A 24,374-nucleotide genomic window follows, 5' to 3' on the forward strand; every position below is an offset into this window, starting at 1 on the left:
GATTATTAAATGCAAGAGTCTAAATTTGTAACTTTAATACTGAGCTAATACAATCATTAAAGTATCAAGAAATACAAAGATAAGCTCCAAATATCTGTGTTAATTCAATCACTTTGCACATACTATACACTAAGTTGTACATTTAACAAAGATACACCTTTGAGTGCTAAGAATGTGACAGATGCAGAAATCCCATTGTGACCTCACTTCTCTTATTCTGCTGCTCAGACTCACCTGCCTTTACTTAATTGAAGCACCCTCATGTTTACAGGTGGGAGCAATGAAGCCAATGAGTGTAGTGTCTTTAATATGAGAGGGAGAAGCACAGCATGAGTATTACATTGGTTAGGGCAAGGATCAGACAACAGGCTTTGTTTTTCTTTCTTTCAGATGGAGGCTTTTTTGAAAAAGCTTAATTTAGCCTGTAAGCATTTGATTGAGTATAGGGACATGTATGAGTATGAGAATCGCATAAAAACCTTCACAGATTGGCCTTTTATGGAGAATTGCAAATGTAGCCCTGAGCATGTAAGTCTGACAATTTTGTCTATACCTAGGAACTATAAGACAAAAATAATAAATTATATATATAAAATTTAATTAGAACTCCCAAATACTTCATTCTCTTCCCTGATAGACTATGTTCATTAAAAATGCTCCTAAACCACATGTTCAAGTTAAAGCGGAGTTAGGAGTCTCAGTTAAGCCTACAAAAGTCAGGAAAAAAGAGGTAAGTACTTTAATGTCCTCCATATGCTGCTCTGAGAAGGCACTTCAGTGGGATGAGTGGCAGTGCACAATCAGTCTGGAAGCTTACCTTTCAGACATAAGGAAGAGGGATTTTTTTATTTTTTTTAAACCTTCTGTCTGAGTTCTACCTTTCCTGGAACTTCTGGATTAATTTGATGCTTTATTTCATGCTGTGCAGACTAAAGTGTTCCCTTGCTCCTGTATCTAAAGTTGCATGTGGTAGCAATGGCTACCCACATACATGCTAGAACTCCCTAAATGAACAATTCTTGCTACTTGGATTCCATTGTAGCAAGTGAAATTAACTATGAGAATATGGGTATGGTGGTTTTTATTTTGTTTGAGTTTTTAATGAATTAGAAACCTGTAACTTTCACAGTTATTGACTAGCTTGACAACTGAGGAAGTGCCCACTAGAGATAGGTAAATAGTGGAATTTTTGGGTAGGAGGGCCAAATGGAAAAATTTGAAAAACTATTTAAAACTCATACTAAAAAAAAGTTTAAAAAGCTTTCAATCAAATCTAAAACACTCATTTCAAACAACCCATAACACTTGCTGATGTAAAATGAAATTTGTGAGTTGTATTTTTCTCCCAGTTCAACCATTTCAGGTGGCTGGTTGTAGTTGTTAGCTGCGTGTGTTAAGCTGGCCAAATTTAAGATCAAAATGCAGTTTCAAATTTGAAATGAAACATTTTGATTCTTTTCCCCCAATTAAAATGGTTCTTTGAATTTGGGTCTTCTGATCCTGAAAAATGCCTTTTTTCTTTTCCTCCGGGGGGGTGGGATCAATCCACACAGATCTAGTGCTTGTTATCTAGCAGGAAGAATAAATATCAGCCAATTCATTATTGGGCCTTTAGCACTTATAAAAAAATAATCGTTTAAAATTATTGTCCACTCAGTGCTTTGAACATTATTGTAGCATTTGTATTGTACTTTGTATATTATGGCCCATAATGCTTTGAAACTGACATGAGTCATGGGTGGGTACAGCTGCTGTATATCTTGAGGGTTACACCTCAGATGAAGCATATTTGGAGTTATCTGAGCAGGTCTGAAGGAAGTTGAAACTACAACACATGTGGGACCACTTCTAAAGATGAGTAATTGTAGTTTTTAACTCTTTTTAGAGTTGATTTATCCATGTCTCTAATGTACTTACTGGTGGAATATAACTTGCTAAACTTTCTATACTAGGAAGCTCACTATAATGAGAACTACAGAGTTCTAACTTCATGTTTGTGTGACACTCTCCTTTTAATTGTGGGATTGCTTGGATATAATTATATTTGCAAATGACAGTTTAGTTCAACAAACTATGACCTCACCACTGACTATTCTCAAATATTTCAGGAATATTGAATGACAATTTTCCTTATTGTTTTCTCTAAGAGAAAATCTTGCATACATAGCAGTCAAATGTTGTTCTTGGATTCACGCATTAATACAATGGCAAGCTATGTCTTGCTTATTTCTGGATAAACTATTACTCCTAGTATTACTGTTCAGGCTAAAATTACAGGGTTTAGCCCCTGATTACTTCCTGGGCAATATATTGTGAATAACTAGCTCTTACTGCAATGCCTATGGAACACTGCCAACTGCCTAGTCATTATCATCTGATAATCTCAAAAATGGGTACTTGCAAACAGCTACTCCATGCAAAAACATGTTTATTGCCTTTAGCCTCTCTTCTCACCCTACAGCTTGTCTGTTACACCCTCCTGCTGCAAGACCCCAATGTTTGTGAAGGGTAGCCTTGCAGGACTACGACTTTAGACTTAAACTCTCTGGGGCAAGGACTGTTGTGCAAATATATAAGAGACAGTGTCTATTACACCAGGTCCCAACAAACTGGGTCCCTAAGTACTACCACAACTAATTCTCCCCTGCAGATGGCAAGGGCTGGCTTTATCCACTGTCCAAGTGCAAATGAACCTGATGTGGCAAAGTGTTTCTTCTGCCTGATAGAGCTGGAGGGCTGGGAGCCAAATGATGATCCACAGTAAGCAGTAGTCTGCCTGTATTCTTCCTCACTCTTTATGCTGTGAAATGACTCAAATTTCTTGAAACAGTCCTCCACGTTATCTCTGGCTTACTCCCCTAATGTACTAGTTTGAGCATTGTTTCCCCTCCTATGAGTTCTGTGTGTTCTGGTTTAGTAATCAAAGCACTCATATAAACTTGACCAGCAGACTTCAATTTTCCATTACTATGAAAAACATTTGTTTCTTTGCATTCGGTGTAGTTGTATCCTGAAAAGTAACATACTGTTATTGAGGGTTCTTTACCTCTCGATGTTTCAATATAGTCTTCCCCATTTTACAATTTGAAAAAGGTTGGTCAGCACTGCAAACTCAGCATAAAATCTGAAACTCTAGCTGTATTGTTTCTGACTTACAACTGAAATATAACTATTATTGGAAGCTAGAAAAACTTCTTTTGCCTTTAGCTGTATTGCCTCTGCAGTGCTTACATAAGTAAACTCACCTATCACTAAAATAAGCAGCTGATTCTGAATAAACACAGGTAGCAAAGCTGAATAAAGAGGTCCTGGTTTTTTTATATAGCCCATATTTTAACTAGGGCCACTGGAGTGCACATCTCCCTCAACTCATTAAAATTGGTTTGTCTGTAAACCCTGTGGTCTAAAAACTGAAATGAAAAGAAGTGCTTCAGGCTGCTTAATTTTGAAGCCTAGGTACCAGCTCTTGGGTTAAGTTTGTTAGCTATTCTGAAATATTCATACAGACCATAAAAGATGCTTGTTTTCCCTCTTGTTGAAATGAATATTCTGGTGTGATGGGAATAAACATAGTGCATCCCCCCCACCTTCAGCTAACTTGTGAGTTTCTGGCACATGTATCTTAAAGAATTTACTTCACCTCTTCCATCTGGTATTAGAGGAAAAGAGGAGTTTCACAACTCTCCTCTTGACACTTTATCAGTAAAAGTTTGATCAATGCAGCTATTTAGGGGCAAAAGAGAACATAAAACAAGCCTGTGAAAGTTGTAGAACATCTTTCATATTAGAAAATTGTGGAACTGTATCACTCTCTTCCATCTCCTCTGGAAATGCTGTGGAAGATTAACTATTCCCAAAATGAAACTCTTGTGTTTGTGCTACAGGGTAGAGCACTCCAAACGTCCTAGCAACTGTGGGTTTTTATCCCTTGCTAAGAACTTTGATGATCTGACAATGGAGGAATACTACATGCTGGAGATGGACCGGTTGAGGACTTTTCTTGTAAGTGCTCATGCAAATATTGTTTGTTGGCTTTGGCTTAAACAGAGGATGCTGTCTGAATAAAAATTTGCCCCCTTGGAGTGGTTTCCATATAGGAGAAAAGGCAGAAATCTCTCACTGAAGGGACCTGCCATGGCTGCAGTGTCTAGGAACTCAAGGCCAGATTTTTAAAAAGTGTTTGGGCACTTAAAGAGGAAAATATCCCATTATCTGCATCTTTAAGTGTCTAAACGCTTTTAAAAAATCTGGCCCTCTATGCCTAACTCCTTACAAAACTTCACTCCCTTGGATGTGTTTAATCTAACACGCTTACTTGGAAGAAAGAGAACTATCCCTTCTGTGTATAATATTAAAAACAGCCCTTGGAAACACCACTGAGTATTAACCATACTCTGTAAAAGCAGCAAAGAGTCTTGTGGCACCTTATAAACTAACAGACGTTTTGGAGCATGAGCTTTCGTGGGTGAATGCCCACTTCGTCAGATGCATGACATCCATACTCTGAAGCCCTGTCAGTTCAAGATGACACAAAGAGGCTAAATGTAGGCATAACTCTTGTCAAGCACTGTATTTTCCCCCGCTTCAGTGCTGTTGTGCCAGCAGCTTTCCCATACAACTGCAGAAGACAAACTGGACCCCCCTCTCACTAGTTCCGCAGTTATCTTGTTCACTGATAGATCATCTCTATGGAATTTAAAAGAAAATGGCATTAATATCACACCTTAGAGAAGCCTTCCTTCTCCTGGGGTTACCTGAGTGGCAGCTGTCATGCTGTTGATGTGTATAAAGTGATAGCTGGCCCCAGGAACTGGACTGCTTTAGTTATCAAATGTCAATTTTTATTAGGTTCTATTAGTGAATCTAATGGGAGACTTAGAGGCTATGCTAGTTCCCCATTAAGGTAATAATCACTGACAAAAGTTCTGTGTCTCACTTTCTGGGTAGCTTTTGAGTGTCTAGGTCTAACACTTCAAACACTAAGTGAAAACTCTGGATTTACTTTAAGTGCAAAACCGGCAGAAGCACAATGAAGTTCTTTGAAGAAGAAGTTGATGCAACCAGAAAACACCTCATTGACCACTTTGTCAGCAAACATCAGTACACTCCAGAGCCAAAGATGCCAGTATCAGAATCTCCCTCAACATGCTGATTCTACTGCACAAAGTTCAGGAAGCCACCAGAACCCCCAAATGCAGACCACTGGGCAAAAAAGGATAAGATATCCACAGACTTTCAGGAAGGTGTGTTCATTTTTGTCTAATTTTCACGTGGCTGTTCTAAACATTGATCTGATTGGTACTTGGAATAGATATCAGAGATTCAGTTGTCTGAATAATAAAGTACTAATTTCTGTAGATGCTTACAAAGTACATAATATTCAATATGAACTCCTATCTTTTGAGGTATATTTGATCAGTATGGCAGATGTGGACCAATACATCTCCCAATAAACTGGTGTTTGTAAATATACATTGACTTGTTAAGCAGAATACTTCTGTATGTTTTTAGATGGTCAAAATTTGTATTCTTAAATAAAGACTTACAGCTGATACAAGTGTGCACCTGACTGTTATACCCAAGCTTTGGGAATGTTCAACTCAACAGATTTACTGCTGGGCTTTTTGCTGCCTTTCAAGCAGCCATAGTATCTGCCATTTATCAGTAAATATGTAGCTTCTGAAGGTGACCTTATCAGCCAGTTCCCAGTACCTGTCATAACCTTCAGAAGGACTTGAATAAAAGAACTATTGTTGGTGACAACTTACAATATTGTGTACTTACCACCCAGGTGACAATTGTGACTGAGTAGCTACAGACAAGCTTCCCTTGAAGCACAAAAACTGCATAAACTCTCTCTCCCTCTCATGACAGAGAACTTGATTTTATGTTCTAAATTCTAGTACTGTGGTAAGTGAAATATGCAACATCTTGTATAGCTACATGTGGTAGATATATAAACCCTGTACTCAGATGAAAGGATATGAAGGCAGAGGCAACACTAGCCATTATTTACTTGTCAATAGCTCACACTTACGAAGGGTAGAAGCTGATCATTGCTGTTGTCTGGTCAATATCCATGGTAGATACAGAAATGGACAAGAAGGCACTCTTGTCTAATGGTGCAGTCCCAGTATGGCATACCTCAGTGCAGCCTCTCTTTAGTTCCTCTCCCACATACTGGTAAACTAAGTCATGCACACTATTCTAAGAGGACTAACTGCACAGGACTTCAGCCTACACCAGGAATCTGGTTTTTGGGGGGTTGCTCGTCCTCGCTAACACGATATAAATTGCTGGCCAGGTGATCTTACAGAAACTAGTCTGTAAATATCTGTTGAAGTGAGGTTTGGCATAGATGCTGACTCTGTAGGTGCTCTGGGGCTGGAGCACCCAGGGGGGGAAATTGGTGGGTGCTCTGCACCCACTTGCAGCCAAGCTCCTCTGAGCACGCCATGGGCCCACTTCTCCACCTGCCTCCCAGCGCTTGCTGCCGTAAAACAGCTGTTTCGTGGCATAACAAGCTCTGGGAGGGAGGTGGGAGGAGTGGGAATGTGGCATGCTCAGGGCAGGAGGCAGGGAAGGGGTGGGGATTTGGGGAAGGGGTTGGAATGGGGGCGGAGTTGGGGCAGGGACTTTCTGGGAAGGGATTGGAATAGGAGTGGAGTCAGGATAGGGTCAGGCACTTACCGGCACCAGCAGAAGTCGGCGCCTATGAGGTTTAGGGTTTCTAACCTTGTAATTCTCTGGACTAAATAAATATTCAACAGTAGTGATAAGTGTATTCTCATGCATGAGAATACAATGTGAAGTAAGTAATACAAATGTAAGTTGCTGAAGGGTACAATGCTGCTTACATTGAAGACAAATGAAGTTTGGTCTTGACTTCAATAACAGCAATATTGGGCTCCAATAGTGCAGTACTATCTTTAATGCATACTCAGAATTAGCAGACAAAAGGAATTGTGCATGCTTAAACAGTTTGAACTTGCAGAGGAATTTGACAAACAACTGGCTTGCTTTCCACTTTCAAAATGGAAAGACCAATGGGGTACTTCCACACTTACATTCCTTTCCTGATAAATGGAAAGTTCTACTTACAAAGAGGCAGATTACATTCTGTCACAAACTACAAACATGATCTGTTTCTTTTAAGTTAATCAGTGAATGCTTGAATAGCTTTGAAATGCATAAGCATCTGGTAACTCTTTAGTTTTAAGATCCATTTCCCTCCGACTACAGAAAAAGACAATTAATGGAGAGCGACAGAGAGAGTAAAATGGGGGGGGAAAAGCCAAACAATTTCTAAGGAAAGGGCAGTAGGTGAAACCCATGATACTGTCCAACAGCAAGTCTTTGCACTGCTACACTTACTTTGTCAGGCCTCAGGCAGCGAATGATAAGCATCCTCTGGAATTGGCCCAATTTGTTTTGCCACTCTTCAGGGAAATCCTCATGGTGGGGTTCCTATGAGCATACAGGCAGATTAGCTTTATTTAATTAGCACTCAAATTATACACTGAGACTAATCTAACTGCTTTACTTTTAGGAATCCTTGATACAGGGGAGACTGCAAAAAATGGTGAATAACTGTTACAACACACTGTACTAATCAGTGTTTTGCACTGTGCAGCAACTGGGACAGGTAGACTGAAATATTTAAAAAGAAATAGGACAACAAAAAATTCCTTCCATTCCTTGCTTTGGAGTAATTCTAAAAGTCCTATAATTTCCTTTTATTTCCCCTAATACATAAACGTATAACAGTGCCTCACGGTGAGGCTGGGATGTAAGTATGGCAATGTTGCCAGTTTATGATTTTATCATGAGTCTTATGATATTGGATATCTATCTTAAACCCATAGTGTCTGAAGTGATGTGATCACACACAATGCCAGCTTCAGTATTTTAAAAAAGTTTTGCGCCCTCACAGCTGAACAGAAAATACAAATCCTAAAAGCTCAAAGATCTGAAGTTGAATAAAAACAACCCAACATTTTCCAAAAGTCTTATATGATCTAATGCCTACTTAAAGTATCCATACTGTTGTTGCCAAAAATACCAGCCTATCTGGGTGTGGGGATGGTTTGTCAAGGGATAATATGTGAGTTCCTAAAAGCAATACCAAATTAGTGCTGCAGCTGAAAGAAACCATCCTTATAAGGGTGGAGAGAGAGGGGGGCTTAACTATAATGACTTCCTGGTAGCCTCTTCACAGCTATTAACCCCACCAACACAAAAAAACCATCCTGCTTTCACAGTTGTCTCTTTAGGTTCCTGAAATGATGGTTTTTGGTCAATGTTCGGAGCTCTTGATTTTATTACCTGTGTCTTTAGCGTATTCCAAAGCCAATAGTAAGTGTTAGGCCCTCCTTAAATGTTGGTTTGGTTTTGTGACAATTGTTTTAACTAACCAAGAGCTGGTTATCTACCTTCAGCTAATTTTCATAGCAGTGCTTAGGAACATAGCTGTGCAACTACACTGCATGTCAGAGGGAGTCAGGCAGTTAGTTTCTCCATACCCATTTGAAAATGTACCCTTTAGAATACTCTAAATATCCATAGCTCTTCCTTTTAGTTTTCACATCAGTCTTTTCTATCTGGCTGGCATAGCATTCTACATGGCAATATTAGAAACAGTTGCAAATGGACACCAGCAATGAAGTTTCAAATAGTAATAGGAAATGCTCCTTTTGGATCATTTAAGGTACATGCTGGTTTACCTCTAATGAAGATTTACAAAGCAAATTTACGTTTAAAATGTAGGGAAACAAAGGGCTAGATTCAGAAGGACTTAGGTGTTGCAATGCTAAGGGTCCAGTACCTAACTTCTAACGACCCTGTTGATTAGTGGAATACACAACCATGAGTTAGGTGCCCATGCTCCCTATATAGTAAAGGGTGAGAGGTAAGTGATTAAATAAGGGAGTCTCAGAAGCCAGCACACTGAGTGGGGATTTGAGATGTTGAAGTTAGCTAGGAGGAAATGCTGAGGAGGGTGCATAGCCTCATCCCTACCTCTTAAAGGGAGTTAGGAACCTATCTCAGCTTGGGATTCACAGACATGAAACCTTTCCTGGAGTCAGGGACTTAAGCTAGGTCAGCCCTTTCTCAAGAAAAATGGAAGCAGCAGAGGTGGTGCCCTTCTTCTACTCTGTGGCCTAGGGACTGGAGCACTCCCTGTGACACAAGAATCTCTTAATGCCAACTGGCAAAGGGATTACAGGACAGTCCTAAATCTGGTATGTATATTCTTGTTCACCAAAGTGTGTCATGTGAGGATTTAAACGAAAACTCAGGTCACGCTGGTCATTACTATCAGTGTGAAATGTATATACAGATAGTACATAAGGAGTTACATATATATATTGAAAATATGCTCTTAGAGTCTGTATCAAGGTAGGAGTCACCAGCAGAGGTGAAAAAACCAGCTTTTTTGTCAGACAATAGATGTTTATTCACCAATCTCTCTGTTGAGATGTAAATCAAGCATTATAAGCTAACACAATGGATGCCTATTTACATACAAAGTCAACAAAAAGATGTAAAGTCAACAGGGAAGCAGCACATAGAAAAAATAAGCCATGAGTAATTATCCTGTTTATGAGTACAGACAGCAAACTTTGGGACTATAGGTAAGGTAATAATTGGAGATATACCAATCTCCTAGAACTGGAAGGGACCTTGAAAGGTCATGGAGTCCAGCCCCCTGCCTTCACTAGCAGGACCAATTTTTGCCCCAGATCCCTAAGTGGCCCCCTCAAGGATTGAACTCACAACCCTGGGTTTAGCAGGCCAATGCTCAAACCACTGAGCTATCCCTCCCCCATCTATAAGTAGAAGGCAAAAAACACCTCCATCACCCTACACCTAGGAAGTTAATGGGTAATGCCTTTACATTCATCTTTGCCAGCCTTGGTTGAAAAGGTGCAAAAGATGCTGGGTGAGAAACTTTTTTAGACAGGAGATTAACCTGTTAGTTAAGTGTAGTCTCTAGAAAGTGTGTTCTGGTTTTGTTTTATATGTAACCTTTTGTTTCCAATATCCTAACTCGCTTTCACTTGAATCTTGAATATCTGATAGATATATTTATAGTGAAAACAATAATAAATTTAAGTGCTGTGATGTTAAACAAAGTGCAGAACCACAGCTGACTCTTACAAATTGGTATGTGTAAAATTTGTTTGAGGCCAGCAGACCTGGTATTTCTGTGAGTCGCTAGTGACAGAGTGTGATGGGGTGTTTTGGGCCCTTTAAGACCCCAGAAAAGAAGCAATAAAGCTGGGTCCTCCAGGCCTGCCTAGAAAGGCTGCAGGGAAGCAGCAAATCAGAGCACAGCAGGCTCAGTTAAAAGACACTGCTGGACCTGAGTAGGTCAGTTCCTGCCTGGAACCAGAAGGGATAAGATAAAGGAACTCTTCAGACAAGGAAGCCTGGGAAAGACCCTACTCTAGCAGGGAACAGACAAAGAACCCAAGGACTGTAGTCCTAAGGTAATGGGACAGAGTGGGAGGTAGCCTAAGGAATGCAGCAAGAGTAGCTATTAAAAAAAAGCAGCAATGTAGCTGCTATTTGTAGGATCCCTGGGATAGGAGATGGAGTAGTGGGCAGGCCCAGGTTCCCCTGATGAGCTACTGGGGAAGTAGCCTAAAACCCCAGGAAGGGGACAAGTTTAGTTTGGAAGCCCATAAAAAGGGCTGGATGTTTAAACAGGAACAGGGCTGAAGAGGGTCAACCATTTGTTGAACTTTTCACTTTGTGGTTTCTTAACTTCACTCCCCTTCTGGGTGGTAACAAAGGGTCTCCAGGAAAAAAGCCCCAGAGGCACCATTTTATAACAGGGCAGGGACAGATTTAAAGCTAGCCCAGAAGGGGCTGAGAACTGAGCCCAGAGGTAGGGCCATGGTTGGACCTTTGTTACCCTGAAAGGGTTTAATTTGTTTAGACTATGTGTGACTTGGATGGAGGGCTGAGCCACTGAAGACCCCACCTGATGAGGGCAACAGCCAACAAGGGGTGCCATGAGTATAGAGAGTGTGCAGGTTTGCACCCAGCCAACAGGAGGTGCTCATGAGTGGCCCCCATCACATAGGGGCTGGCTATCACAGAGGAACACTTCAAAGGGAGTTGGAGACTAGGGCATAACTCTTCTTAATCTGCAAGACAAAGTAAGGGCAAGCATAGCTCAGAGGAAGCTGCTTGATTGGCTGGGAGGCTGCCAGTGTTAGGAAGCTAACATCAGCTAAGCACAGGCAAGATTACTGCACATTGGTAGTAGAGGGTAACAAGGTGAATCTCAGTCTTGGGTACCCTGAGAACCATCACTCCCCCTTACATTCAAATCCTTCCCCCTGGCCTGATATGGAGCAGAGACTTGAATTCAGGTCTCCCACCTCCCAGGTAAAGGCTCTAGCCAGGAGGCTATGGGGTATTCTGGGTGGGTCTCTTTCAATCTCTCCTATTAAAGCTGCTCCACATCCTATGAAATATTTAAATGTTCATTGGGCAAGAGGAAAAGCAATTGCCTCTATAGCCTAGCTCACAGGTCCCAGTGGCTTTCCATGGGATTTGTGCTCCTGGGGCACCCAAGGTGGGATTTTCAAATCATCATAAGTATTTTGCTCAATTGGAGCTTTAATCTCTTCCTGATAAACCATAAGGACAATGTTAAAACATTCCTAGATAGATACAATTCACTTTAAAATACACTTTGGTTCTAGTAAACATTTACAAAGTGGATTTTATGGAGAAAACAGGAAACGGTTTAATATACTGAATGGCCTAGCACTCTCACTGTGTACTAACAAATACCAAATATGTCAAACCTGGGTCCAAATTCTCTGCTGATGTAAACTGGTACAGCTCCATTGAGCTCCATCTCAACAATGCTTCACCAATTTGCAACAGTAGAGAAATGGTCCCTGATTTATAATAAAATATTGCAGCCTAAGGCTCACTGCTGCAAAAGATTACATACAATTATACATGTGACTTCAGTGAGACTATTAACATATGTGCTTAAGTCTGTGCTGGATTGGAGCTAAGACAGTCACTATCTCCTATCCCTGCTATCAGTTCAGGTGTGGTTGGTTTTTTTGTTTTGTTTTTGTTTTTTAAAACTCCATATTAACCTCCAATGTTAATAGACTTATGGTTACTTGGGGTTCAATCATCTTTCCTCATCTCTCCCTCAACCCGGTTGCCACAGATTTTTGTAATTGTGTCCTAAAATCTGATTTCTTTTCCTTCTCCTATATTTGGCTTGCTCACTTTACAGTAGATGAGTCTTTTCCAATATACAACTAAGGCAAAAACTCTGATTTTTTTTTTTAAACTGTTACATATTTTGCAATGGATTCTGATTCATTTTTGCAAACATTTGTTCTTCATGTTAAAATAAACAGCCACACTATCAACGCTGTTAACAAGAAAACATGCAAATACACTAGAAAGACTGCAAATAAAAGAACTTTGGAAGGAAAATTATTAAATATCAGTTTGAATAAACACTTTGAACTTTATTCAGCACAAATAGACTCCTAACCTTAGTCACTACGAACAGTATGATTTTGCTGAGAACTAGGGTTGCCAGGTGTCCAGTTTTTTACCGGAACGCCTGGTTGGAAAGGGATCCTGGTGGCTACGGTCAGCCATTAAAAGTTCAGTTGGTGGCCGAGGTAGGCTCCCTATGGGCTCTTCACAACTCCTGGGAAGCTGCCAGCATCTCCCTGCTTCTAGGTAGAGGGATGGCTATGGGGGTTTGGTTTGCTGTTCCTGCCCCCAGCACCAGCTCAGCAGCTCCCATTGGCCAGGAACTGCAGCCAATGGGAGCTGAGGGGGCGGTGCCGGCAGGTGCGGGCAATGCACAGAGCCATGTGATTGCACCTCTGCCTAGGAGCGGGAAGGAGATGTTGCTGTTTCCCAGGAGCCACCTGAGGTAAGTGTTGCCTGGAGCCCTCACCCCCTCCAGCACTCCAACCCCTCCCCTCAGCCTGGTGAAAATGAGGGAGGGGGGGAATGGAGTGAATGGAGGGGTGGCCTCAGGGAAGGGGAGGGACAGGGCAGGGCAAGTGTGTTTGGTTTTCTGCAAATAGAAAGTTGGCAACCCTACTGAGAACACATGAACTACACACCAAACCTACTAACCATCTTGCTATAAATTTGTCACTCATTTAAAAAAATAGGCTCTGAACCCAACCTTTTACCATTCTTTTCATCAGCATTATTTCATCTCTCAAACTCCCTAATTTTGTTATAGATAGATAGACTCTCTCAGCTGGCAAATATTATGCAAACTGAAACATGACAAATGTATGTCTAGCTTCATTAAGAATATTCTATCACATTAAATGGATTTCTTTGTGTGTTTGAATCTTATCAACAGCTGTTACATTTATCATAGCAAAAGGTATACAGAAACAGTCCAATATATTTGAATATCTACGTAGAACATTTCCTCCAGAGAAAGTTGATAGTTCTTTAACGTGTATATTAAATTGAGTAGTTTAATTATTTTTGAGGAATGGGATTTTAAAAAACAATCTCACTCTAAACACAATGCATATTACAATGGAACATGAGGTTTCTTCTCCCATGGTCATACTAGGGAACCTGTTAGGAAAACAACCATTCACATCAATTAGTTTATATCTAGATCCCCAGGCATCAATGGGAGACTAAACAGAAGTTGCCCTCCCATTTCAGTACTGAAGAGAGAGTTTTATATTACCTTGTCTATCTCTTACTGGACCAACTTCTGTTGGTGAGAGAGACAAGCTTTCGCGCTTACACAGAGCTTTTCTTCAGGCCTGTGTAAGCTCGAAAGCTTGTCTCTCTCACCAACAGAAGTTGGTCCAATAAAAGATTTTTACCTCATCCACCTTGTCTCTATAACATGCAGGGATCAACACGCCTACAACAAGACTGCATATAGTTATAGAATTCTAACAGACTTAGCTATATCTAGTCACAATATATACAGAATCAATTTAAGAGACATTCTATAATTCTAGCATGGATGTCAATTAAATAGATAAATGGAGATGACTAATCAATAGGCCAAATGATGGCTATGTAGATTTTTACTGTGGGGGTGGAAAATATATTCTTGCATCAAAGTATAAGTAATTTTGGTAAATCCTATTTAAAAACCAATCACTATTATGTGAGCATAGCACTCAGATGCTGAGGGTAAAATAGCCCCCAAATATGTGCCAAAATCATTACCAAAAAATACTTTCACTTAATGGCTGTTCATGGCAGAGTAGCTCTCAGAATGCTTAATAACAATACAGCAACTGTTATGCTCTCAAACAAAACCACTTGCACTCAGATTAAAGTAATTTATATTATAATGTGACATTTTAACACAACAATGTTATTGTGGTATAACTTACTTAAGTAAGAAACAAGATTCAGCAATCCTGCTTTAAAAAAAATCTTATCTCTCATGGGTACTCTTACCCGATTTCCCTAAGGTTCAATTACTAGAACATCTGAAAAATCCACCCTATGGTGATAAATATAACATTACTAAAGCAAGATATGTGAAGGATAATTTTTTTCATGACCTCACTGAATGGCAGAACAACTTTCCCATTTTAGTGAAGGGAAAAAATATTAACTATGTGCCTCATCCTGCCCTCACTGAAGTAGATAAAAGTTCTGCTCTTGATTTAAATGCTACCATTTATCAGGCCCCGTATCAGCAAACTGATATCCTGATTCTGCAATCATTAATAACTAGCATTTATTCACAGAAGTCCTTATTTACTTCAGGTAGCCAGTATTGAGTACATAAGTACCATTTGATAAGCTAGATTTTGGCTTTTAAGCCACAGCCTTGCATAGGCAGAGGGCCAGAGCCTCACAGTCTCATGCAGAGCTGCTGCTTGTTATTGGGGGTAGCCTCTTAATCACCCTCTTTTCTGAACCCCTTTTCCCTCACACACACCCCCCCCCTTTCCAGGTGGCTTCTTCCCAGGTAAGAGAAAGGAACCAGCAATTCCTGTGCTTGGGGAGTGCCATTCTGAACTACCCTTTCAATGAAGGGTGAACTTTTTTGTCTACCTTCCATTGCTGTGTGCAGCATAGGGGCTGCTAACAGTCTGCCCCAATGAAAGGGGTGCAGAACTGGGCCATGGATTATTTTCTGTAATTTTTCTCATTGTGCATAGTTGACCAGATTAATCCAAGGTTTACAAATTAAAAATCCATTCAGGTTTTTCTTAACTCTTTTCATAATTTCCTACCTATTGGTGAATCAGGCAGTTAATCCTTAATTTCCTAAATGATGGAAATTACCAATGTCTAAAACACATAGTCAACCCTTTCTAAATGGGTTTCCCAAAGTTCCTGTGCCATTTTTTTGATGACTGAATGTTGGTGATATATTCCACCATTAGAGTAGTAGCATAAAATAAAAATGGGGACAATTTAGTCTAGTATAAACAGGTGCAACTTTGCTGGAAGTCTCTTAGCCAAATTCAGCACTGATGTCAGTGGTTACATAAACTACAAGTTAGGTGTAACATGGTCAGATTTGTGTAAATGGCAAAGCAGTATATTTTTGCACCTACAACTAAACATGGTGAACAAATAGATTCAATGTACATTTTGGTTTTTTTTAAGATTAGCAGATTTTCCCCACACCCCTACTCATTTAAATGATTTTTATTTGTATTTGTTTAAAAATTCAATCCAAACTGTGACTCACTACACAAAAGCTAGCTGACAAACTGGAGTACTGTACCCCTTCATAGCATTTGCCTTAATATTTACTACAAGAATGCAGCAGTGCAAAATTATATAATTTTCTTTGTTTTTCTGAATTAATATTTTAATGTGATCGGTTAAGCTAGAGAGACAGAAAATCAGTAATGAAACAGACTTCAGTTGTTTCTGTTAACATACCAAACTATCATACACTGATTTCCATCCATCCTTCAGTCGCATAAAATCCTTACGAATGTTTCTGAAGCCTGGCAAATCATCTAGTCGACAAATTTCATCCCAGGCCTTCTGAGGAAGCCAGGTGCAGGGATTAGAGAAAGGATTGTCCAGGCCTATGCCACCAGTTAGTAAAAATTTCCACTCATTCTCATTAATCTGCAGTAAAAGAGAGCACCATGGGACAGTTTTTCAATGAAACCTAACGAGCGGACAAATACCATATCAGCATACGAATTATATAATTGATATACTTCTCTGAATTTCTCCAGTAAAAGTGGGTAAAGCATTCATAGCAGTAATATTGGAGGTACACCTCCAAAAGATTAAGTATTTGACTTCAATTGAATTAAAAATCTCATAGTCTGGAGCTGAATACTGTATAATTGAAATTTTAATTGAACCTGGTTTACAGCAGATGTGAACCAACCCTGAACCTTATTTTGACTAGTTCTTTCTTGAGCTGACAAATGGATAACTGTAGCTGGATTTTTTTGACAAACCACCTTTGTTAGACACACATGTTTGTGATAACTTTGATACTTTCTGGGAATCAAAACATAACAAGAGCTATGTATGGAAGCTAATGTGTTTCAGACTCTTTGGACCAAATTTCAGTCTCCAACAAGCCCCATCCCCATGCCAACATTCTACCCAGTTCCAAATTCGTTTGAGGGCTATAACTTGTAACCCAAGGTCCCTGAAAGGAATTTTAAAAGATTGTCTGATTTAGTAGCTTTTCAGCTTTCTGCTCAACAAAAACTGCCACTGCTTCTCCTAGTTCTAAAATAAGTACATTTCACTTCACTGTATTCATTATTTCAAACATAGATTGCAGTACTATTCAAAATGTGCTAGGTGCTTTCTGAACAAAGTGACCCAGGCCCTGTCCCAAAGAATTTACATTTACTAATGATTGATTAATACCATTCCGCAGGGGATATAAATTAAAAGGGCTGCATTTCCCTATCAGTTGAAAACATTCTGCAAAATGTCCAGGTACAATTTATTAGCCTTAAAAGACACAATTGTGTCAAAAGGGTTTGATTCTGAGAAATATGTGTAATCTCTATTAAAGTAAACATATTTGGCATCATAAATGAATACGATAGGCACTTTTTCCTCCTCCATCGTAGCAATTAATGAGAAGTGAAATGCTCCTAAAATTCATATTGTAAACTAGTCAATTTCATCTATTCTAAATGGATAAAAGCTTTACAACTATCTAAAAAAAGTCAGTAGATAAATAACAATATTGCAAAATATTTGCAATACTATAGGCTGGGTTTTATTTTGAATGAGATTTGAAAAACGGCTATCATTTAAATTTGCTAGATCACTTTATATTTTATTCTATTGCTCACTAAAACATACATACCCAATCATGGCTTTTTAAGTTGCATGTTATATGTTCCTTTTTCAGGATATTGGTATGTCATTTAATATCTAGCTAGCTATAGTACAAAATAGCAAATAACTTTAAAGTACTGACCAATTTTTCATGCTGCAGGAGATTTACATTTAGACAAAAAGAGAAGAGCAGCTTGTCTTTTTCAAAGAGTGAGCGACAGATATTAACATAGAGTGAATAAGTAAAATGATCCTTGAGAATCTTCAGCCTGCAAGTGTCAGAGAAAGAGAGTACTTTAAATTCATATCACTTTAAAGCCCATACACTTAAGCAACCCTATTGCAGCTCACTTAGACCTCTGTTATTCTAATAAACTTTCTGGTCAATTACCCCAAAACAATCAACGATCCTCATTAAACATGTACACCAATTTGTGAAGAAAACAATACAAAAACATTTCAACAGAATTACATTTTACTACTGACAGATTTTTTTTATTTTATTTATTCTTTTTTTGGAGGCTGTAGGGGGGAGGGGAGAGCTGAACCTTCCTGTTGAAAAAAGCAGAAATAATCTTTTATTTATATTAATGAATTTTATAAGGCACAGACAAAATAGACTATCTTCAGTGGTTGCATGAAAGAATTTTCCAGTGTTACGGTGTATTCCTCCTAGTACAGGGGTAGGCAACCTATGGCACACCTGCCAAAGGCGGCACGCGAGCTGATTTTCAGTGGCACTCACACTGCCTGGGTCCTGGCCACTGGTCCAGGGGGCTCTGCATTTTAATTTAACTTTAAATGAAGCTTCTTAAACAATTTAAAAACCTTATTTACTTTACATACAACAGTAGTTTGTTATATATTATAGACTTATAGAAAGAGACCTTTTAAAAACATTAAAATGTATTACTGGTACACGAAAACTTAAATTAGAGTGAATAAATGAAGACTCGGCACAGCACTTCTGAAAGGTTGCCAACCCCTGTCCTAGTACGATGTCATAAGAAAACTGTGCTGTATTACCAATTACTTACTTTAAAAAAAATCTAATTTAGAAGAGCCATCTATTATCAAAACAATGAAAAAAATCATGAAGGGGCCAAAAATGTAGTATTTTGAGCTTCCAGAATTCTTTCACATTTTTCTGTCAGGGTAGAGGTTGGTGTCACTAGGTGGAACGAGCAGGATGTATGATCTTCCTACCCTCCAGATACCAGTGGAGGTCAGAGGTATTTCTACAGAGGCCCAATTACTTGCATTTTTATCTAAGACCACTTTCCTTTGTCAGGAGAGCATCTTCTGGAGATGTGCCACTATGATCTCTGCCTGCTGACTAGGAAGAAATGTCAAACTCTATCTGTGTAATGTAGACTGGGCAATGGAGGGACATTGGATCGGATCAGGATTAGAGACGACGCATGCTGGAGAGCTGCTGCTCTTTCTGCATCCTTGGTTTCATCTGTTTTTGCTCCCCTCCACTCACATAGCAAAGAAATGTCCATATCAAACACTAAATGTACCTATAAATCCTGATTTGTTTAAGTATCAGGTATTAATTTCCTGGCAGTAAATAATACAGGAGCAGTTCAACTCAAATTGATTCTATGCATGAAGCTTTGAAGTAAAGACAGTGCCAAAGAGCAAAATGTGATATTTTAATAAAAAGTTATCATCTTTACATTAGAAAAGGATTATAACAATAATAATCTTATCAGAGAGCAGCAGCACAAGAGTCAGCAAAGTTCCAGAGTTGAAAACGGGGATTTGAATGAAGATCTGTTAGAGGAGAAGGGAGACAAGCCCCTGTTCTTTAGAGGTAGTGAGTGAGTTCTTGAGTGTGTATTTGTTTGTTTGCTGGTTTGTTTTCAGTTTGAAAAATCTGGGATGGGTCAGTGTGTTGTGACAAAGCAGACTGATTACAACTGAACCTTGATTAGAGGGTGGGTTTCCCTAATCAGCAGGCCTATAGGGCAGTGAAACAGCAGCCAGTGGCACAGGAGCAAGCAAACAGAGAAGTTTGGGGAAGGGTGTGTGTGTGCACATCCTTCCCATGCTTTCAGGGGGGGAGGTGGGGGTCTTTTTTTCTTTCCTTCTTGACAGGAGCTTAGGAAGAAAAGCTATGACAGCTACAGATTCAGCAATGGTAGTGACCAGAAGAATGGAAGAGACAGTGAAGATAACTGGATGTGGAAGCTGCAGGATGTACATTGCTCTGGAGAGGGTACCTGAAAGGTGCTTCTTTTGTATGAACTGCTGCCTGATAGACCTGATGGAAAAGAAGATCCCAGGTTTGGAGATGCAGATAGAAACTATGGCTGTGTTCTTCCCCCCCCCCCAAAAGGGGGATTTGAGCAGATGATGGAGGAAAGGCAAGAGGAAGCTGAAGACATGCAGATGCATGCTGGCCCAGAGAACGGTGAGGGGAGACTGCTAGACGAAGAAAACAGGATCTGATTTGGATATAGATAGACCTTTTTAATATTTTTAACAAAATAAATATTAATGGGAATTTGTGTCATTGAGGGATTTTCCCAGATATTTATTGGACAACAAGTGCTACTAACAATGGTAGGGCCCAGATAGCCTAGTGTGATAGCTTACAGATTTCTTCACCAAATAGTCACTAAACCAACAAGAGGTGATGCCATTTTAGATTTAGTACTGGTAAGTAGTGAGGACCTCCTAGAAGAACGGATGAAAAAGGACAGCCACCTTCCCCCTTGGCTCCTGACTGGAACTGGGTGGCACAATGACAAAGCCCCTTCCTTGCTGGCATGATAGAGGGGCAGCCGGGCCAAATATAAGTGAGTGGTGTCATGACCTGGTACACAGGATCACAATGCTACTCAAATGTGGCCCATTTTGCCCACCCCCTTCTGCTGTACTCCCCATGGCTATACTCACCAGACCTATTAGGAAATAGAAAAAAGTACAGAAGTGTTTAAAAGCTAGAGAAGGAGATGAAGTGTAGTCACTAGTGAGTGGCATAAAGGCATGGCTACTGGATGGAATCAACTGTGACTGCATATTGAAGAGAAGAGAGTAGATAAAGCTCTCCCAACTGTTCATAACTCTGATTAATGAATTTTTAGATTCTAGCAAAGGTGGGAAGGGTATCTGCTAATTGGTTTCTAAAGAAAGTTGTCTAGTTCATTTAGCTGATATGGGACTTGGTGAATAAAGGAGGATAATATAATTGATGCCAATCAACATGGGTTTAAGGAAAATAGATCCTGTCAAACTTTTTTTTGGGGGGGGGGGAGGATGTTACATGTTTAGTTGATAAAGCTAACAGTATTGATGTAGTAATTTTATACTTCTGTAAGGGGTTTAACTTAGTACTGCATGACATTTTCATTAAAAAAACTAGTACAATATAAAATTAATGACACTAAGTTGATTAAAATCTGGTTAACTCAAAGGTCTCAAAATGTAATTATAAATGGGGAATCATCATCTAGTGCGCAGTTTTCTAGTGGGGCCCTTGTATTTTACACTTTTTTAAATCAATGCCCTGGGAGAACACATAGAATCATCACTTATAAAGTTTGCAGATGGCCCAAAGTTTGGGGGAGTGATAAATAATGAAGAGGACAGGTCATTGATATAGAGCAATCTGAATCGCTTAGAAAGAAGGCACATGCAAACAATATGCATTTCAAGATGGCTAAAATGTGTAAAAGTACACACTAGGATCAAAGAATGTAGGTCAGACCTACAAGATGGGGGAGGGGGACGACTCTATCCTGGGAAGCAGTGACAAAGATTTGGAGGTCATGTTGGATAATCAGCTGAACATAAGCTGCTCATGTGACACTGTAGCCAAAATGGCTAATGCAATCTTTGAATGCATAAACAGGGGAATCTCAAGTATGAGTAAAGAGGTTATATTTGGCACTGGCATGACAGCTGTTTGAATACTGTGTCTACAATTATAGAAGGTTGTTGATAAATTGGAGCTTGTTCAGAGAGAGCCACAAGAATGATTAGAGGATTAGAAAACATGCCCCATACTGATAGAATCAAGCAGCTCAATCTATTTTAGTTTAACAAAGAGAAGATTAATAGGTGTGTTGATGACAATCTGTATATACCTACATGGAGAACAAATATTTGATAATAGGCTCTTCAATTTAGCAGACCAAGGTATAGCAAGATGCAATGTCTGGAATCTGATGTTAGACCAATTCAGACCGGAAATAGGCATAAATTATTAACAGGGAGGGTAATTAAGCATTGGAACGATTTACTAAGTCATGACAGATTCTCCATCATTTGCAACTTTTAAATCAAGATTCTCAGATATTTTAAAGAAAAAAATCCAGATTGCAACTGCATGCAATATATTTGACAATATTGTAATACGCTTATGAACAGTTTATATCTGATTGTACTGTATTTCATGGAGAAGGGTTACTGCAGTTCCCACAGGAACAGTATGCGGTGGGTGATTATTGCAAGTTACTAAGACTAAACAACTCCAGAGACATTCCATCCCTGGGGCTGGTTTGCATGTATTTGTTTTGGTATAAAAGGATGAGTTTGAACTGAGTCATGGCTTTCTTTCTGAGCCAGCAAACAGGCAGGACCTTCTGTCCAAAGAAGACCACAACCCCTGAAGGTTTTGAAAGACTTTGGCCTGCTAGAGCCACATAAGAGAGACGAACAACTCCTAGTATGTTTGTGTGTGTTTAAATCTGTTTTTTATATGTTTTGTCTGTAATGATTTTACTTTTAGAATAAATGTGCTTGGTTAGAAAGAGCTGTGTGGTACCTTTTAATTGATGGCAATATATTGTTCATAGCTCTTGGAAAGAAAGCAAAGCACAGGTGCTGGCCTTTTTGCAGACTGGCTTGTTGGGGGCCATGACAGTGTAAGGCAGAGTTATGCAACCTTAAATGAAGGGAGTGGGAGAAAGGTTATGGCTAGAGACAAGAGACTTGGTGAGAACTCCTGGAGTGGATTATGGAGGGAGGAATAGAGTTGCAGTTAGTCTAAAACTGTGACATGCTCTTATTCAAAGGGAACTATTTTGGAGGAGTCTATAGCCTGGCAGAACAGATGCTCACAGTGGTCCCTTCAGGCCTTGGAATTTATTCATCTTATTTTTCAGTCTTCACAGTGTTGAATTAGGGTTTACTAAACAACTGATTTTCATTCTAATTGTAGTAAATGAGAAAACTACTGATCCACACTACAATGATTACCAAACATAAATGTATAGTCCCTTCTTTTGACACCAGTGTCTTGCAGTAGTTGATCTGTGGAGTATTGCAGGTTGGCTTTCAAGGTGATAACACGGAGAGTGACCAGATGTCCTGATTTGATAGGGACAGTCCCGATTTTTGGGTCTTATATAGGCTCCTATTACCCCTCCACCCCCTGTCCTGATTTTTCACATTTGCTGTCTGGTGACCCTGATGAAATGAAAGCTGGGTATACTCTGTCACTTGCTTTATTAACACATATAAAGATCTCCTTAAATGAGATGATCAAATAGCATTCAGGGCAATCTGTCTTTCCAGGAATCTCAGCTCAACACCAAAGACCAGTTCCTAGGGAGCAATTTTGCCTCAGGAATGGACTCTAATCATAGCCTAAGTTAGGCCTGGTCTACACTAGGACTTTAATTCGAATTTAGCAGCGTTAATTCGAACTAACCGCTCAACCGTCCACACCAGGAAGCCATTTAATTCGAACTAGAGGGCTCTTTAGTTCGAATTTGGTACTCCACCCCGACAGGTGGAGTAACGCTAAATTCGACATGGCTAGCTCGAATTAGGCTAGGTGTGGATGCAAATCGAACTTAGTAGCTCCGGGAGCTATCCCACAGTGCACCACTCTGTTGACGCTCTGGACAGCAGTCCGAGCTTGGATTCTCTGACCAGCCACACAGGAAATGACCCGGGAAAATTTGAATTCATTTTCCTGTCTGGGCACTTTGAATCTGACGTCCTGGCTGGACATCGGGGCGAGCTCCGCAAGCACCTGCAACGATGCAGAGCTCTCCAGCAGAGGAGTTCATGTTATCTGTGAATAGAAAGAGGGACCCAGCATAGACTGACTGGGAACTCTTCGATCTGATCGGTGTGTGGGGCGAGGAGTCTGTGCTTTCGGAGCTGCGCTCCAAAACAGGGAATGCGAAGACCTACGAGAAGGTCTCCAAAGCCATGAGAGACAGAGGATACAGGCGGGATGCAACGCAGCACCGCGTGAAAATCAAGGACCCCAGACAAGGCTACCAAAAAATCAAAGCGGCAAACGGACGCTACGGAGCCTGCCACCACTGCCCCACCAGTGACCGTGGACTCTGACGATGGAACAGTGTTGACGGCCAGTTCCTCGGTGATGTTCGCGGACAGGGAAGATGAGGAAGGGTTTGTGGAGGACGAGGCAGGCGAGAGCGCTTACAACGCTGGTTTCCCCGACAGCCAGGATCTATTCAACACCGTCACGGAGATCCCCCAACAACCCTCCCCGGCCATTAACCCGGACCCTGAATCAGGGGAAGGAGCAGTCGGTAAGTGCTTTAACCATGTTAACTTTTATTCTTAATATAACAGGAATCTTAACTGTGTGAAAAGGAGGTCTCTCTAGATATGGGGATAGAACAGAAATCATCCTTGGAGATCTCCACGAAGCTCTCCTTGCGTTAATCGAAAAACATCAGCAGGAGGTTCCTGTGGAGAGCTGCCTTATTGGGTGCTCCGTGGTAGCACAGTTTTCCGCGCAAGGCTTTCATGAGGTACTCAGGGAGCACTGCCTCCCCGAGCACGGCTGCATCGGGCCCTGGTTCATGCTAGCTTTCACGCAGCATGCGCTCTCTATCTCCTTCAGTGACCCTCCTCAGGGTGATCTCGCTCGGAGACTCCTGCATCTAATTAGGGTAATTACTGTAATTTTACGCCTGGTCCAAAGTATTTTTAAAAAATCTACGGACAGACGGCATAGCACAGACTCAGCACGCAGCTGCGTGATGAGCGTAACGGAAAGCCAAAGAATATAATGGACGCTCATGGAGGGGGGGGGAATGAGGACGCAAGGTATCCCACAGTTCCTGCTGTCTCCGAAA

General features: G+C 40.3%; 2 protein-coding genes and 1 long non-coding RNA gene across 4 annotated transcripts in view; 2 read left to right on the top strand and 1 right to left on the bottom strand.

The window, feature by feature from the left end:
- Window positions 1–24,374, bottom strand: part of DNAH7 (dynein axonemal heavy chain 7) — a 248,353-nt gene that overhangs the window by 23,567 nt on the left and 200,412 nt on the right. The window contains exons 51-53 of the mRNA XM_045031804.1: window positions 17,441–17,567; window positions 15,913–16,107; window positions 7,375–7,467 (exon numbers count right to left, since the gene is read on the bottom strand). Of these exons, the coding sequence (XP_044887739.1) occupies window positions 7,375–7,467; window positions 15,913–16,107; window positions 17,441–17,567 (415 nt within the window). The remainder of the gene's footprint in view (window positions 1–7,374; window positions 7,468–15,912; window positions 16,108–17,440; window positions 17,568–24,374) is intronic.
- Window positions 333–5,850, top strand: LOC123378244 (baculoviral IAP repeat-containing protein 5.1-like). 2 transcript variants are annotated; one of them, XM_045031802.1, is made up of 5 exons: window positions 333–528; window positions 638–730; window positions 2,651–2,760; window positions 3,885–4,002; window positions 5,009–5,850. In XM_045031802.1, exons 1-5 carry the CDS (start codon window positions 391–393, stop codon window positions 5,150–5,152), a joined length of 603 nt encoding a protein of 200 aa, XP_044887737.1. In that variant the 5' UTR covers window positions 333–390; the 3' UTR covers window positions 5,153–5,850. The 2 variants fall into 2 exon arrangements, with proteins under 2 accessions (XP_044887737.1, XP_044887738.1); XM_045031803.1 differs by lacking the exon at window positions 638–730 and having other exon boundaries at window positions 335–528; window positions 5,009–5,837.
- Window positions 10,391–24,374, top strand: part of LOC123378246 — a 29,451-nt gene continuing 15,467 nt past the window's right edge. The window contains exon 1 of the long non-coding RNA XR_006582528.1: window positions 10,391–10,493. This is a non-coding gene — a long non-coding RNA (uncharacterized LOC123378246). The remainder of the gene's footprint in view (window positions 10,494–24,374) is intronic.

The sequence above is a fragment of the Mauremys mutica genome, chromosome 10 (assembly GCF_020497125.1).
Source record: "Mauremys mutica isolate MM-2020 ecotype Southern chromosome 10, ASM2049712v1, whole genome shotgun sequence".
NCBI lineage: Eukaryota > Metazoa > Chordata > Testudines > Geoemydidae > Mauremys > Mauremys mutica.

Excerpts from the sequence above, each read along its gene's own strand:
- LOC123378244 (XM_045031802.1), top strand. The coding sequence starts at position 391 with ATGGAGGCTTTTTTGAAAAAGCTTAATTTAGCCTGTAAGCATTTGATT. Across the intron at positions 731-2,650 it reads CAAAAGTCAGGAAAAAAGAG|ATGGCAAGGGCTGGCTTTAT; the intron begins GTAAGTACTTTA and ends TCTCCCCTGCAG. Across the intron at positions 2,761-3,884 it reads GAGCCAAATGATGATCCACA|GGTAGAGCACTCCAAACGTC; the intron begins GTAAGCAGTAGT and ends TTTGTGCTACAG.